This window comes from Carcharodon carcharias, chromosome 21 (assembly GCF_017639515.1).
Source record: "Carcharodon carcharias isolate sCarCar2 chromosome 21, sCarCar2.pri, whole genome shotgun sequence".
Classification (NCBI taxonomy): domain Eukaryota; kingdom Metazoa; phylum Chordata; class Chondrichthyes; order Lamniformes; family Lamnidae; genus Carcharodon; species Carcharodon carcharias.
In genome coordinates, this window is record NC_054487.1 from 84,411,389 (window position 1) to 84,429,258 (window position 17,870).

General features: G+C 44.9%; 1 protein-coding gene across 3 annotated transcripts in view; it reads right to left on the reverse strand.

Moving 5' to 3' along the window:
- Positions 1-17,870, reverse strand: part of utp20 (UTP20 small subunit processome component) — a 127,427-nt gene that overhangs the window by 43,467 nt on the left and 66,090 nt on the right. For all 3 annotated transcript variants that reach the window (XM_041216110.1, XM_041216109.1, XM_041216111.1), the window contains 6 exons: positions 16,007-16,150; positions 14,701-14,780; positions 10,415-10,641; positions 6,661-6,805; positions 4,972-5,059; positions 1,537-1,680 (listed from right to left, as the gene is read on the reverse strand). In XM_041216110.1, the coding sequence (XP_041072044.1) occupies positions 1,537-1,680; positions 4,972-5,059; positions 6,661-6,805; positions 10,415-10,641; positions 14,701-14,780; positions 16,007-16,150 (828 nt within the window). The remainder of the gene's footprint in view (positions 1-1,536; positions 1,681-4,971; positions 5,060-6,660; positions 6,806-10,414; positions 10,642-14,700; positions 14,781-16,006; positions 16,151-17,870) is intronic.

A 17,870-nucleotide genomic window follows, 5' to 3' on the forward strand; every position in this document is an offset into this window, starting at 1 on the left:
AATCTTCAAATGAATGTTTTGAAACAAAAAATTAAGTTAATTGTCAGACATGTTATTGTCTTTAGCTTTTCATGAATCTCTTGTTGAAAGGATAAGGAATTATCCCAACAGGAGGGAGCTCACCCACCGGAGGTGAAGGAACTGAAGAGTAAGGTAGTTTAAGAAGACATAAATTAGCAAGTTTCCCCAATTTGTTTTCAAACTAACTGATGATTTTTCAGCCAGCAGTCTAACTCACCCCTTCCTCGCCTGTGCTTCATTTGGAATAAACGTACCTGAACATCCTTTAATGTATGTGGCTGCCAATTTTCAACACACTTCAGGCTGCATTTGTGCAACAGGCAACATCAACACCGACCTGAATTACTTTTGTTCCACACGGATGCTGAGCTGGGCCTGGAACAGAGTCCGGGACAAAGCAGCACGGGAAGCGCAGCTCTTGTTAATCGCGCCGCTGAGTCAGATCAGGAGCGCGGACTGCAGGTCAATACCGCAACCCCTGAAGCGCAATGGGAAAGCGAGTGGTGAGGAATTCTACTGCAAAGGAAAGCTGGTAATTGGGCCATCTTGGTCCAATCTCACTAAAACATTGGCAAGAGCTCAGACTCTTCACTTTGCTGCTTTGCGAAATAATACCACAGCTTCTGTGACCCTTCAGTTGTGTTTGGTGCATTCACTCTCTATTACTAGACACAACAGTATCAATGACAATCCGCTTCAATCTCCACATTAATCTGAATGACATAACAACAGTTTCACAAGAGGGCTAACCTTTATAACAACATGAAAAAACCATGCTCACAATCTGAAAACACCTGGGCAATCAGACCCAACACCGGCTCGAGACTCTGACTATGGATTGTCTCTTAATATTAACTGTATTACTTTAAGTGGAACTAGCAGTGTTTATTGTGACCGGGCTTACAGTGGGGTACGGCATGCAAGTAATTACAAAAGATAGATCAGATAAATTGATAGAGAGCGAGAGAGAGAGAGAGGGCAGGGAGAGACGGACAAAGAAAAATAAATGCGTAAAGCAAGACTCACATTTCTACAGCACCTTCTATTGATGTAATGTTTGGAGTGCAGTCACTGTTATAATGTAGGAAACATAGCAAGCTCCCAAAAACAACAATGTGATAATGACCAGATAACCAGAAAATGTTTTTTTTTTTTTTTTAAAGTGACATGGATTGAGGGACAGGGAGAACTTCCCTTCAAAATAGTGACCATGGGATCTTCTACATGCACCTGAGGAGGCAGGCAGGGCCTTATTTTAACACCTCATCTGAAAAACAGCATTCTCTGACAGTGCAGCACTTTGTCAGCACTTCACTAGGAGTATTGATCCGGGCTTTCTGCTCCGGTCCCTGGAGTGGGACCGTAACCCACAACCTACTGACTGAGGGGCGAGTGTGCTCCCCATTGAGTCACGGTTGACATCTAAATAATTAAAAATATAGACAACTAGATAAGCAAAAATGTGCAACTTAGAAAATGTAATGCAATCATCCAAATACTGTGACTTAATCATACCTGAAAGACTGAACACAGAGTCTGGCGGGAAAGCTTGTTCTGGATGACAGAGAAGAGGGTGGCCAAAGGCTTAATGAAGGTAGAAGGGTTTGAGCATTGCTGCAGGAGGTTCTGAATGGTTTGCAGGATGTCAATCTCAGTGTCCTTTGGGAAATACAGACAATGATGAAACAGTCACCTTGTAGTACAGAACTTGAATATTGTTAAAAACAGAGGCATGTTGCTGAAGCTTTTCACTTTGCACTCATCAGGACAAATACAAGAATGCCAAATTCCAAATGATCACAACAATTTATACTACAGGAGGAAAGGACTGGTTGGCAGGTCAACTCCGGTTGGCCAAGATGCAGCCACCAGGAAAGTAACAGGGAACTATAAGCTCCCGGATAATTCAAAAAAGGTGCAAGGCTTCAACAAATTCTTTTTGATTGTGTTTCCCTTTGCAGAGTACAGGCCATATTCAACTAGCCCACACCTTTAAAACTCCAGTTAAAATGTCTGTTGTTAGGTGTGATTCCGAAATTGGGCAGCACTTGCCAAACAATCCCAAGTGCGCTAATTGCTACACTAACAACCAATTTAAGACAGTCGAGCGTCTAAAGTGACTCATTTGTACTTGCGAGAAGTGACCATACGTTCATACACAGGGACCTGTCCTCTGCAAACAAAAGGAATATGTTTAAGCCTTGCTCCTTTTTTGAATTACCCAGGGGCTTGGGGAACCTATAGTTCTAGCTGCTTTCTCCATGGCAACGCCTTAGCCAGAGTCTGCTTGCCAACCAATCAGCACCCTTTTCACCTGTAGTATAAACTGTTGTGATTATTTGAAATTTGGCATTCTCGTGTTTGCCCCAGTGAATGCATATCAGAAAGTTTGGGCAACCTGTCCTTTCTTTTAGCCAATGTACAATGATAAGATTCAAAAATGTATTTTATTTTTTTACAAAAATGGATTATAACACTACAGCAACTTGCATTTTTATAGTGCCCCATTACCCTGATAAAACTCCTCAAGGCACTCACAGGAGCAGTTTTCAGACAACATTTGATGCAAACATTCACTGTCAGAGCCCAATGGGTCAATACAAAAGGTAAGGCTGAAGCATTCGCAACAATCTTCAGCCAGGAATGCCAAGCAGATAATCCATCTGTAGACAGATGCCAGTCTACAGCCAATTCGATTCACTCCACGTGATATCAAGAAACGGCTAATAGCACTAATACTGCAAAGGCTATGGGCCCTGACAAAATTCCAGCAATAGTACTGAAGACTTGTGCTCCCTAACTTGCCACGCCTCTAGCCAAGCTGTTCCAGTACAGCTACAACACTGGCATCTGCCTGGCTATGTGGAAAATTGCCCAGTTATGTCCTGTAAACAAAAAGCAGGACAAATCCAACCCAACCAATTACCGCTCCATCGGTCTACTCTCGATCATCAGTAAAGTGATGGAAGAGGTCATCAACAGTGCTATCAAGTGGCACTTGCTTAGCAATAACCTGCTCACTGACACCCAATTTGGGTTCCGTCAGGGTCACTCAGCTACTGACCTCACTACGGCCTTGGTTCAAACATGCACAAAAGAGCTGAACTCCTGAGGTGAGAGTGACTGCACTTGACATCAAGGCAACATTTGACCGAGTGTGGCATCAAGGAGCCCTAGCAAAACTGGAGTCAACGGGAATCAGGGTGATGATTGTGGTTGTTGGAGGTCAATCATCTCGGTTCCAGGACATCACTGCAGGAGTTCCTCAGGGTAGTGTCCTAGGCCCAACCATCTTCAGCTGCTTCATCAATGACCTTCCTTCCATCATAAGGTTAGAAATGGGGAAGTTTGCTAATGATTGTACAATGTCCAGCACCAGTCATGACTCCTCAAATACTAAAGCAGTCCATGTCCAAATGCAGCAAGATCTGGACAATATCCAGGCTTGGGCTGACAAGTAGCAAGTGATATTCTCGTTTCACAAGTGCCAAGCAATGACCATCTCCAAGAAGAGAGGATCTAACCATCGCTTCTTGATGTTCAGTAGCATTACCATCGTTGAATATCAACATCCTGGGGGGTTACCAGTGACCAAAAACTGAACTGGACTAGCCATATAAATACTGAGGCAGCACAGCGGGTCAGAGGCTGGGAATCCTGCAGTGAGTAACTCACCTCCTGACTCCCCAAAGCCTGTCCACCACCTACAAGGCACAAGTCACGAGTGTGATGGAAGACTCTCTCTCTGCCTGGATGAGTGCAGCTCCAACAATATGCAAGAAGCTTGATAGCATCCGGGACAAAGCAGCCCACCTGCTTGGTACCCCACCCACAAATACTTACTCCCTCCACCATTGACACATAGGAAAGAACTTTCCGGCTGGCGAGCAGGGGTAGGGCCCGCTTGCCAACGTGTAAAATGACACACGGTGACGCCAGCTGGGTGTCCCGATATCAACGCGCATCATTGAGATTTTCAATTCGAACTGTATTTAGGAGATATATCGGCCGTTCCTTCACTGTCGCTGGGTCAAAATCCTGGAACTCCCTCCCTAACAGCACTGTGGGTGTACCTACACCACATGGACTGCAGCGGTTCAAGAAGGCAGCTCACCACCACCTTCTCAAGGGCAGTTAGGGATGGGCATTAAATGTTGGCCTAGCCAGCGATGCCCACTCCCCATAAATGAATATAAAAAAAAGTAGTGGTCTAGAATAAGGAGTCAGAACCAATGAAGCAGTAAAGTAGTTTAATGGCTAATATTATTCAGTCATCTGGAAACTGGACCAATTATTAAAAACTTATCAGTGGGTTCCAGAAATCCATCTATTCCAAATCACTTAAAGCTCTCCACCAATTCAGTGAATCATACACCACAGGAGGAGGCCACTCAGCCCATTATGTCAGTGCCAGCCCTTTGAAGGAGGTATCCAATTAGTCCCACTCCCTCCGCTCTTCCCCCACAGCTTCTGCAAATCTTTCCTTCAAGTATTTACCCAATTCCCTTTTGAAAGTTACTACTGAATCTGCTTCCACCGCCCTTTCAGGCAGCACAGATCCCAGATCACAACAACTCACTGTGTAATTTTGTTTTTAAATATTCATCTCCTCTCTGGTTCATCTGCCAATTATCTTAGAGCTGAGCCCTCTGGTTACCAAAACACAGCAAAAAAAAAAAAAGGATGAACAACTCACCTTGAGCTTCCTGTACCTCACAGCCTCCCTCTAACCCTCAATGTTGTTCTTACACCGTCACTGAAGCTCCTAAACAGAAAGGCAATTCACCCTCTCTCACTGTCCGTCTGTCTTTACTCCCCTGCACCCCCCTTTCCTGGAGAGGGCAGCTGGCTGGGTTTTGACAGTACCAATGCTGTGTCCCTATTCCTCTTGAATCCTGCACATGCTTCACATGCAACCTGGTAGGAAATGCTTTGTAAAGAGTCCTTTACCTGTGATGTGTTTGGCTTGGAGAGATAGGGCATCAAGAGGTTGATCAGAACTGAGCTCTGCTCCTTATCCTGTACAAACCGACTTATTCTGGAAAGAAATCAACAGATAAAGACCATGCAGCAAAATCAACTTCATGATATTAATCTGTAATGTAGCTGAATTACTCAGGTTTAATACAAATTAATTTCTTGCATATGTAAAAGGTGTTTAAAAGCTTCTGAATTCAACACAACATTCCCAATGCAATTCCATAAAATGTACCAGGCTTGCTCTGTAAAAAAATATTTTAGGGAAGTAATTTTAAAAACACCGAGGAATCTCTTTAAGGAAGTCTTTGCCAGGCATTTGGATTAGTTGCCATGGTATGTGCAGCTCTGTGCTCGATATTCAGATTTGTGCGCCAGTGTGGAGCTGTGTCGGGTAGAGGGGAGGTGGTCCAATTGGTGAAATCAGCCCTTGCACTACTCAAAAATGCCTGAAAGGCATTGGGAAAAAAAATCAGCAATGGTCAAAAGCAGCAGTCTGGACTTAGAGGAACTGCAGAGTCAGTCTGCTTGCCTTGAGTGAGGGAGACTAACAGGCAAGGGAGCTCCTCGGTTTGATTGCTGACCTGTGTTAAGTTAATGGATGCCAATCAGAGCAGCAGAGAGAGGCCAAGTAGCCCCATGCCCTGTGATCAGTGAGGGGAAGCCATCCACTTTCCTGATCCCTCACTGCTGGAAATGCCAGTGTATGGGCATGGGATGAGGAGAGGGCTAGGCGCTCAGCTCCAATGACACAGGGTCCCTCATAGGGTCAACAAATCCAACAATCCTTTCAATAAATAACACTTGGGCAAGAGGCCAGAATATTCTTGCGGAACTAAACAAGGACAGAAATTGACCTTAGGGAAGGAGAGGAGGAGAAGAGAAAGATTGAAGGGAATAAGAATGTTTTTTTTTTAAATAAACCCAGCATAGAAATGCACGTTTGTTCATTCAAATGCCCCATTTCCTCTGTGAACTCTCCCCTATTCCTGGTGATCTTCGAGCAGCAACCGGTTCATTCAGCACTCCATCCACCACCAACGCAGAGTGGCAGCGATGTACAACTTCCATAAGATACATCACAGCAACACACCAAGGCTCCTTCGACAGCTCCTTCCAGACCTGTGACATCCGTGGAAGTGGTGGCCTGGTGGTATTGTCACTGGACGAGTAATCCAGAGACCCAGGGCCATGCTCTGAGGACCCGGGTTTGAGTCCCATGACGGCAGATTGTGAAATTTGAATTCAGTAAAAAAAAGACTGGAATTAAAAGTCCAACAATGATCATGAAGCCATTACCGGTTGTTATAAAAACCCATCTGGTTCACTAATGCCCTTTAAGGAAGGATATCTGCTGTCCTTACCTGATCTGGCCTGCATGTGACTCCAGGCCCACAGCAGGTTGACTCTTAAATGCCCTCTGAAATGGCCTAGCAAGCCACTCCATTCTCAAGGGCAACTAGGAATGGGCAATAAATCCCATGAATGAATAAAGTAAAAAGGACACCACATGTTCAAGAAGGCAGCTCACCTCCACCTTCTCAAGGGCAGTTAGGATGCTAGCCTTGCGGTAGTGCTCCCAAGAATGAATTTTAAAAAGAACAATAAAAGAAATGAAATTATTTACAATAGAGAAAGAGTAAATTTGGGAGGAAGCTGTACCTGGAAAGGATACTCAGATCTTTACTGACTTGTGTTCGGAATTTTTTCTTCTTCATCCGTTCTGTATTTCCGACTGCCTTGTTGAGGTGTTGGAGAATAGCGGAAATATGAGGCAGAATAAGACATGTCCCCATGCTCAGAGAATCTACACAAATAAACCAGAGAACACTTTAGCAAACAGGGCTTAAAATGAACGGAGTCTGCAAAAGCCCTCATTTATAAAGCAGTTTTCATCTAAAAAAAAGCATCTGATGGTTAAAGGTGGAGACAAGTGGGAGGAGAGAATGGAGTCCAAAGGTCCACCATCTCATTGCTGTTTGTGGGATCTTGCTGTGCACAAATTGGATTCCACATCTACCCGCACAACAACAGCATTTAATTGGCTTCAAGTTACAAGCAATTGCTTGTGAGATTCTAGTGCCTCCCAGTAGGTCATGTCATTAGGCTAGCAGTCTGCAGAACCAAAGAAAAGCCCATAGATTGACATGCCTCTATAAAATTTTGAATGAACGATTAATTACTTCTAGGCAATTCATTAGGTGGACAAGTGAACACATCAGCAAAGGTCAGGATGAGGCTATCTGGTTGCTGTCAACGCCCTGCCCCAGTGTACAAAAGGAAGAGGGGAAGATCAATCAGTATTGCATGATGAGAGATCATATAGAGAATGCAGGAGACACCCAGCATCTTTGGAGCGAGGCAGGTGAGTTAACATTTCAGTTTTTACGTGACATTTTGCCAGAACATTAACTCTGGTTGGTGATGACGTACACTCCACCAGTGGAGATATAACTCTCAGTGCAACCAATTCACAGAAAGCGACTTCATTACAACTGACACTTGACTGAAACCTCCTATTTTGAATAAATGATCCCTTTGTGGCAGTTTGTGTGTGTAATGCACTGTGATATTTTCGTTACTTATTGTAAAGCTTCATGTTTCAGGAGTACTACATATAGAGGAGTGCCACATATAGAGGAGTACTACATATAGAGGAGTACTACATAGAGAGGAGGAGGGCTTTGTCCAGAAGGAGCAACAGTGTGGTGGTTAGGAACTAGAGTGGCAAATCTAGAGATCGTGAGTTCAAATCCCAGCACAGTAAGTGGTAAAACTGTGCTCAATAAACCTGGTAGAATGCAGGTTGTCAACAAGTGAAAACGCTGAACCAAGTCACTTGGTTATAAGTGAAATGTAGATGACCCACTATGTTGCAACATATCAGCATCAAACACACATCCCAAGAACAAATTTAAAATTTTACAACACAGGAGGCTATTCAGCCCATCAGCCATGATCTTACTGAAAGGCAGAGCAGGCTCGAGGGGCCGAATGGTCTATTCCTGTTCCTATTTCTTATTGCTGTGTCGGCTATGTGACAGAGCTATCCAATTAGTCCCACTCCCCTGCTCTTTCCCTGTAGCCCTGCAAATTTTCCCCCTTCCATTATTTATCCAATTCCTGTTGAAAGTTACTGTTAAATCTGCCTCCAAAGCCTTTTCATGCAGTACACTCCATACCATCATAACTTGAAAAGAAATTCTCATCTCCCCCTCTGGTCCTTTTGCCAATTACTCTTAAGTGAACGAGCACCCACTGTTCAAACTCCAGACTGCAAACTCAGGCTCATGGAGCTGATAGCCAGATCCAGAATTCTGCTTTTGTGGTAAGTCTGCACCTGCATTAAGGTGCTGGACCCTGCTCATCCAAGGCATGAGGTTATAATAAATAATAAAAGAAAAATAGAAAATGCTGAAAAAACTCAGCAGCTCTGACAGCATCTGTGGAGAGAGAGAAGCAGGATTAACATTTCGGGTCTGTAAGATTCTTCTTCGGAGCCTCTGAAGAGTCACACGGACTTGAAACGTTGACTCTGTTTCCCTCTCCACAGATGCTCTCAGACCTGCTGAGTTTTTTCGGTATCTTCCGATTTTATTTCAGATTTCCAGCTTCCGCAGTATTTTGCTTTTACCATGAGTCTGTCAATTCGCTTCTGCATAATTTACAGTGGCTACAAGCTGGTGATTGAAAGGTCTGGAGCGTAAATTATTTAAATTTAATCTAATTTGTTTTTTTTTGGATGTGGCGAGACTGACATTTATTGCTCATCCTTATTACCTCGCGAAAGTATCGGTGGGACCTTCCTGAACAATTCCTGTACCAACATCAGGTTTGCTGGTTAATTAACAAAAACTAAGTGCTGTCACTGATGAATTGTCAATTAGAGGTTTCATTACTGATGATACGACGATGCTTATACTGAGCTCGTATTTTTAATCCTTCTTGTAATAAGCTCTGGGTAAAAGCTGGGAAGAGACACGGTGGGAAACTGTGGTTTGGGCCTTCATTGGCCAAGCGTTTTATTGACCTGAAAAGGTTTAAAAGGGGCCGAAATCGTCAAAAGTAAACTTCGACAGAAATCCCAGAGTTGGAAAGCAGGCAGCCTGGTGTCAGAAAAGGTAAAACACCTTAGCACAACCTCAGAGACCCAGATGCAGGCACTGCCAAGGCAAAGCAACAGTCGCTTGACGGTACAGACCCCGAGTACCGCTGGAAAAATAAAAGAGGCATATGGTCAAAACTTTTCACCTTGCACTCACCAGGATAGATGCGAGAATGCCAAATTTCAAAGGGCATAGTGTAAACTGTTGCTCCCTTTGAAATTTGGTATTCTTGCACCGGTCCTGATGAGTGCAAGATGAAAAGCTTCAACAGCATGTCTCTTTTTTCAGCGACACAAAATAACCGCCAAAGGCTACCGTGTTTCTCTTGCTTTGGCCGGGCACTAGCAGTGAAACGCTTGCGAGCTGTTGGTTGGCTGAGCATGGAAAATCCTGAGAGTTTGACCTGGCTCGGGTGGGCAGATCGGTAAATGACATCTTTTGTAATCGGGCCAGTCAAATAATAGCGAGGTAATGATTGGGTTGAATTGGTCTCCATCGGTAATGCTGTGTAAAGGGGGTATAAAGGATTCCCTGGGAAGGAAAGAATGTTTTTTTTTTCTCTCCTCTTGGCCAGAGGAGGTTTGGACCCACCCTGCAGTCGAACCCTGGTTGAGGGGCAGGCTGGCAGAGGGACCACACGTGTCTGCGTCCACATTGGCTGGCGTAACGGCACCTAAGGCACGACCAGGAAATAATTCCGTGGAAACGATGCTTCTGCCCAGGGCGTAAAGCGGTGATGTTGTTTGTGCTTTGATACTGCAGCTCAGGCACCAGCACGTGACAAGGCTTACTTATACTGAATAAAATATAACCATGGTTGCCAATAAGGTTTATCACTCCGGAATGATTTCGGAACATGAGAATAAGGGGCTAAAGGGTTAACTGATTCCTAAATTCCAATATTCTTGAACTACTGGCATTTATTGCCCATCTCTAGCTATCCCGAGAAAATGGCGGTGGGGGGGGGGGCGGTTACCCTGCTTCTTGAACCACTGATAGTGGATTTGATCTAACTGAGCGGCCTAATTCAGACAGCAGTCAAGAGTCAACTACATTGGTTTGAAACTGGATGGCAAGTTTCCTCCTCTAAAAGGGTGTTAATGAACCAGGTGGGTCTTTACGACAATCCGACAACTTCATGGTCTCTTTTCCCGAAACCTGCCTTTTGTTTCTAGGCTTTAATTTTTAAGTTGAACTCTGCTGTTAATGCTGCCCTGGTGGGATTTGAACTCTCGTTCTCGGGATTATTGGTCCAGTAACATAAACAAATGCCTCAAACCATAGCAGTATAATGCTGGGAGCTGCAGTACCTTCTGCAGCGGCGGACGGCTCTGGAACGACTGCGTCGTTCACGGTCAGGGGGCTCTCCTGCCCTGTTGGCGTGAAGTCAGGCGTGCTCAGAAGACTGTCAACAATATCCATGACAACTGCTGCCACGGGTTCTGCGATGCCCTTGGTGGACAGTAAGGCAAAGACATTGGTCAGAACGTCGGACTCTGGATGATCGGGAAGCTGTTTCGCAAGGAGTGGGAAGTACCTGGAAAACATGCACAACAAGGTCATTAAACCACACAATGCAGTGCGGCCAGCACACCAGCAGGAGATGCTGCTGCCCAACTTTCCTTCATCCATCGTGTAACTTTAATACAATGTTCAAAGTTACCCAAGAATCAGAGATTAGACACAAAGCTTCAAAAAGATCGGAGTCTTTTCCCACCAGAATAGAAACCATGAACCTAAGAGAGTTATTTAAAAAATCATAAAAGGTTTTGAGAGCATAGAGAGTGATATTGTTTATTCCAGTGGCTGTTGGGGACGTAGACTGAGGATTCTCACTAGGAAAGAGCCAAGTTTAAAGAAACATTTTGCACCAAGGTCATGGAAACAGGGAATGTTTTAATACAAATGGGCTATTGAACATTGTTGACCAGCACGGTTTTGGCTGGTTACTAACAGGGGGAGACACTGGCGTGGTGGCAATGTCTCTGGGCTAGTAAATCAGATGTAATGTAATTTCTAAAAGATTTTTTTCGAAGAGCCACATGCCTCGAAAGTCACAGTTATTGGCAGAACTTCAAATAGTGCAATTAGAACAAGTGCCAAAACTGCTGAATATTATTATTCTTGATGTGCAAATGAGCGAGCCTAGAAGCATTCCAGCAAAACACCGGCAGCCCCTCTTCGCCTTTCAGCCAAATTCCCAGCTAGACATGCTTGCCCACAAATTTCCAACACCAAGCTATGTTCATAGAATGACACAGCACAGAAGGAGGCCATTCGGTCCACTGAGCCTGTGTTAGCTCTTTGGTAAAGGTATCCAATTAAACCTACTCCCCTGCTCTTTCCCCACGTCCCCGCAAATTTTTTCACTATAAATATATATCTGAGGTCTTGTGGTGCAGTGGGTAGCGTCCTTGGCCAGAATTTTCCCATCGGCAATTTGGGGGTGGGGCCCACTCACCTACAGGAAAATGACGCGGGGAGAACCCCTGATATCATCCCGGTCCCTTTAAATTTTCAGGAAGGCGGGCGGACAGCCGCCGACCTGTCAATGGCCAATTGAGGCCAGTGACAAGGTACTTCAAGTCATTAAAGGCCCTGCCCGTCCAACCTTAAGGCTGGTGGGCAGGTCAGGAGTCCCAGGGGGCTCCAGATAATACATGAAACCTCGTCCAACTGGCGGGATGAGGTTTCATGGTCCTTTTTAAAATCTTTAATAAATGTAATGTTATATTTATTAACATGCCCCATCTCGTGTGACATTGTCACATGAGGGGGACATGTTAATAATATTTTGATTTTTATATTTTGAAATTTTTTTTACACTGTCACTAATCTCCCTGAGACTTAAGTCCCAGGGAGCAGTGCGCACTTTGACAGCTGGGGATTCCCTCCCCTCCCCTTCCTCGCACAGGAAGTGCACAGCGCTTCCCCGTTGGGCAGCCCGCTGGGCGGGGCCTTCATTGACCCCGCCTACTCAAAATGGCCGCAGGCCCCATTTCAGCGGCGAGGGACAGCTGCCCGCCCGCTGCCGAGCTGGTGGGGCCCACCCACCGAGGGCAAAATTCTGCCCCTTGTCTCTGAGTCAGAAACTCCAGGTTCAAGTCCCGCCCCATGAAAGAATAAAGAAAAAAATAGAAGTTTCCATTGGTTACTGACCAGTGGAACCTTCAGTTAGTTACAAACCAGTAGTTCTTCAGCTAGTTACTAGCTAACACAGGCTTCAGCTAGTTACTAGCTAACACAGGCTTCAGCTAGTTACTAGCTAACACAGGCTTCAGCTAGTTACTAGCTAACACAGGCTTCAGCTAGTTACTAAGCAGCCAGAGGTTTGTCAAATAGTCACTGATCAGTAGAGCCTTCAGTAAGGTACTGATCAGCACAGGCTTTGGAGTTCCAGGGGTTTATCCATCAGTTACTAACCATTACAGTCATCAGTTAGTTACTAACTAGGAGAGGCCTCCCTTGGAGTTGGTTCATTAACTGCTGATTAAGGCCAATGCCTTGAGATAACCCTTCAGATAAGCTGACTTTATCATGGGTGGTCCATTTAAAATGAGAGACCGCAATTCCCACAGGTTCCGGGATCTGTGTTTAGCAACACCAAGCACGTTGAAAACCAATCACACAAGAATGTAAAATAACCCATTAACCTATATAAAAAAATGCTGGAAAAGCTCAGCAGGTCTGGCAGCATCTGTGGAGATAGAAACAGAGTTAATGTTTCGAATGCGTATGGCTCTTCTTCAAAGCGAAAGAGAAGTAGAAATGGAATGGATTTTACACTGTTTAAGAGGGTGTGGAGCAGGTGGAGAAAAATAGGTCAGGGATAGGTGGGAGCTCAGGAGAGAATGACAAAGATGTCATGGATACAAGGCAAAGGGTGTGTTAATGGTAGTGTTAAAGACTAAAGAAGGTGCTGATGGTGGCATAAAGATAAGATAGCAAAACGTGTTAATAGCAGAACAAGGGTCCTCCCTCTGTGAAAGCACAACATAAAAACAAGTGACAGACGGCCCTGTGTGTATTAGATGGGGGCGGTGGTTTTGGGAAAAAGGATAATTTTTTTTTTAATGAATAAATAAAAATAGGTCAATAATAAAAATAAATGTAAAAACTATATAAACCTTTAAAAGTTGGATCAAAAAAGGAGTAAACATAGAGGAGAGAGTTCATGGTCTGAAATTGTTGAACTCAGCGTTAAGTCCAGAAGGCTGTAAAGTGCCTAGTCAGAAGATGAGGTGCTGTTCCTCCAGTTTGCGTTGGGCTTCACTGGAACAATGCAGCAAGCCAAGGATGGACATGTGGGCATGAGAGCAGGATGGAGTGTTGAAATGGCAAACAGCAGGAAGATGTGGGTCACTTGCACACTGAGCGAAGGCGTTCTGCCAAGCGATCACCCAGTCTGCGTTTAGTCTCCCTAGTGTAGAGCAGACTGCAATGGGAACAGCGAATGCAGTAGACCAAATTGAAGGAGGTGCAAGTGAAGAGCTGCTTCACCTGAAAGGAGTGTTTGGAGCCTTGGACGGTGAGGAAGGAGGAGGTAAAGGGGCAGGTGTTGCACCTTCTGCGGTTGCATGGGAAGGTGCTGTGGGAAGGGGATGAGGAGTTGGGGGTGATGGGGGAACGAGCCAGGGTGTCAGAGAGGGAATGCTAATGGAGGGGGGTAGGGCTAAGAGGAAGATGAGTTTGGTGGTGGTGACATTATGCTGGAGTTGGTGAAGGATTATCCTTTTAATGTGGAGGCTGGTGGGGTGAAAAGTGTGGACAAGGGGGCCTGTATCATGGTTCTGGGAAGGAGGATAAGGGCTGAGTGCAGAGGTGCAGGAGATAGGTTAGGCATTAACCTAAATGTCACTTAAACAACATTGTTTCAAAATTTGCCAGGAAACATTTTAATATCATCTTGGAACTCCAAAGCTTGGTGAATCCCCTAAATAATCTGATGCAGAGAAACTCGATGAACAAAGTGAGCGATTAGAGATGTTAAAAACAAAAAAACTGCGGATGCTGGAAATCCAAAACAAAAACAGAATTACCTGGAAAAACTCAGCAGGTCTGGCAGCATCGGCGGAGAAGAAAAGAGTTGACGTTTCGAGTCCTCATGACCCTTCGACAGAACTTGAGTTCAAGTTCAAGAAAGAGTTGAAATATAAGCTGGTTTAAGGTGTGTGGGGCGGGCGGAGAAATAGAGAGAGAAGTTGGGGGGGGGGGGGTGGTTGTAGGGACAAACAAGCAGTGATAGAATCAGATCATCAAAAGATGTCAACAACAATAGAACAAAAGAACACATAGGTGTTAAAGTTGGTGATATTATCTAAACGAATGTGCTAATTAAGAATGGATGGTAGGGCACTCAAGGTATAGCTCTAGTGGGGGTGGGGAGAGCATAAAAGATTTTAAAATATTAAAAATAATGGAAATAGGTGGGTAAAGAAAAATCTATATAATTTATCGGGAAAAAAAAGGAAGGGGGAAACAGAAAGGGGGTGGGGATGGGGGAGGGAGCTCACGACCTAAAGTTGTTGAATTCAATATTCAGTCCGGAAGGCTGTAAAGTGCCTAGTCGATTAGAGATGTTGATGGCTTTCCTCACCTGGAATTATTACTCCAGATATGGATCAGTTTCAGGAGAGAAGTCGGAGCGTACTGTCCTTCATAGGCAAGCCTGTTGATCTGTAAACAAGACAACATAGATGTAAAAACAGGCACCACTTCATGACAATTGGGGAGACGATGGTGTAGTGATAATTTCACTGGACTAGTAATCCAGAGTCCCAGGCTAATGCTCTGGGGACACGGGTTCAAATCCCACCATGGCAGCTGGTGGCATTTAAATTCAATCAATACACCTGGAATTAAAAGCTAGTCTCAGTAATGGTGACCATGAAACTATCATCAATTGTTGTAAAAACCCACCTGGTTCACTAATGTCCTTCAGGGGAGGAAATCTGTTGTCTTTACTCTGTCTGGCCCACATGTGACTCCAGACCCATAGCAACGTGGTTAACTCTTAACTGCCCTCTGAAATGGCCCTAGCAAGCCACTTGGTTCAAGGGCAATTAGGGACGGGCAACAAATGCTGGCCTCGTCAGCGACACCCATGGAAGGATAAGGGTGAAAACAGTTGAGCAATCATGAGGTTACCTGTGACAGTCTGTGCTCATTCCATTGAAAACATTCACCCAAAGCTGTGCCCCCCACCCCCCCCGCAAGGCAAAATGGCTCATTGGATCCAAAATTGGCTGAGAGGCAGGAAGCAGAGGGTGATGGTGGAGGGATATTTCTGTGATTGGAAGGCTGTTTCTAAGGGGGTTCCGCAGGGCTCAGTGTTGGGGGCCCTTGCTGTTTGTGGTGTACATAAATGATTTGGACTTAAATGTAGGGGGTATGATCAAGAAGTTCGTGGATTATACGCAAATTGGTCATGTGGTAAATAGTGAGGGGGATAGGCATAAACTCCAGGAGGATATCAATGGACTGGTCAGGTGGGCAGAGCAGGCTCATCAATACCAAAGGCTTTGACAAAGACAGGCCATTCAGGGGCGATAATCAGGAAGCATTTCTTCACACAAAGGGGAGTGAAAATCTGGAACACCCCCCCACCAACAAAAAGCTGTGGATGCTGGGGATTCAATTGAAAATTTCAAAACTGAGAACGATTGAGATTTTTGTCGGACAAGGAGATTAAGGGTAATGGAACCGAAGCAAATGGAGTTAAGATACAGGTCAGACATGATCTCACTGAAATGCGGAACCGGGTTGAGGGGCTGAAGGGCCTTCCCTTGGTCCTGTGCAAAAACCCTCCAAAAATCCAATATTCTTTCAGGGTCAAATTGTGCAGACTCATAAGCGATGTGACGGAGCAGAGTGAGAGCTGCGAGCATTGGACAGATTGTTACCTGTGGCCACACCACAGCATGAAACACTGCGTCAACCTCGTCCACTGTGAACGCGTAGGACTCAAAGCCGGAAAAGAAAGCAGCAATCTGATTTATTCCCAGGCGCCTCAGATATTTCAGCTGGTTTATGCACCTCGGCTGGATCTGTAGGTAAGACAAAGAAACCCTTAATTACAAAATTTGCAGTTCTGTGCAACATACTGCCTCACAAACCTAAAGGATTCGGCAGTGTCATGCTTCTGTTCCTGAAGTAGAGATGTTCAGAGAAAAGGACAAAATTATTACATTTACATAGCGCCTTTCAGTAGGGCCAATCAGGGACCATAGAGGTAATGTGTGTGTGGACCCGGAAGACGTGGGTACAGTTCTCAATGAGTACTTTGCGTCGGTCTTCACAATGTAAAAAGATGATGCAGAGTGAAGGACTGTGAAATATTAGACAAAATTAAAATAGAAAGAGAGGAGGTACTAGTGGGTTTAGTGGCCTTAAAAGTGGATAAATCCACAGGCCCGGATGAGATGTATCCCAGGCTGTTAAGGGAGGCAAGGGAAGAGATATCAGGAGCCCTGACAGTGATTTTCAAATCTTCTCTGGCCACAGGTGAGGTGCCAGAGGACTGGAGGACAGCTAACGTTGTCCCATTATTAAAAAAGGGGAAGGGATAAACCAGGAAATTATAGACCAGTCAGTCTAACCTCGGTGGCAGAGAAGTTACTCGAAAAGAATTCTGAAGGACAGGATATATCTACACTTGGAGAAACACAGATTAATCAGGGATAGTCAGCATGGATTTGTTAAGGGAAGGTCATGTTTGACAAATTTGATTGAATTGTTTGAGGAGGTAACCACGAGTGTTGATGAGGGTAATGCATTTGATGTGGTCTACATTGACTTTAGGAAGGCTCTTGATAAGGTCCCTCATAGCAGACTGGTCAAGAAAGTAAGAGCCCATGGGATCCAAGGCAAAATGGCACATTGGATCCAAAATTGGCTGAGAGGCAGGAAGCGGAGGATGATGGTAGAGGGAAGTTTCTGTAACTGGAAGTCTGTTTCCAGTGGGGTTCTGCAGGGCTCGGTGCTGGGGCCCTTGCTGTTAGTGGTGTACATAAATGAGTTGGACTTAAATGTAGGGGGTATGATCAAGAAGTTTGTAGATTACACACAAATTAGTCGGGTGGCAAATAGTGAGGAGGATAGCCGTAAACTGCAGGAGGATATCAATGGACTGGTCAGGTGGGCAGAGCAGTGGCAAATGGAATTTAACCTGGAAAAGTGTGAGGTAATGTGCTTGGGGAGGGCTAACAAGGCAAGGGATTACACTATGAATGGTAGGACCCTGGAAAGTACTGAAGATCAGAGGGACCTTGGTGTGCATATCCATAGACCCCTGAAGGTAGCAGGGCAGGTAGATAAGGTGGTTAAGAAGGCATATGGGATACCTGCCTTTATTAGCCGAGGCATAGAAATCAAGAGCAGGGAGGTTATGCTGGAATTGTAAAAAACACTGGTTAGGCCACAACTGGGGTACTGCAGGCAGTTCTGGTCACCACATTATAGGAAGGATGTGATTGCGCTGGAGAGGGTGCAGAGGAGATTTACCAGGATGCTGCCTGGACTGGAGGGTCTGAGTTATGAGGAAAGATTGGATAGGCTGGGGTTGTTTTCCTTGGAGTAGCGAAGGTTGAGAGAGGACCTGATAGAGGTGTATAAGATTATGAGGGGCATAGATAGGGTGGATAGGAAGGCACTTTTTCCATTAGTAGAGGGGTCAATAATCAGGAGGCATAGATTTAAGGTAAGAATTAGAAGGCTAAGAGGGGAGTTAAGGAGAAATTTTTTCACCCAACAGGTGCTGAGAGTTTG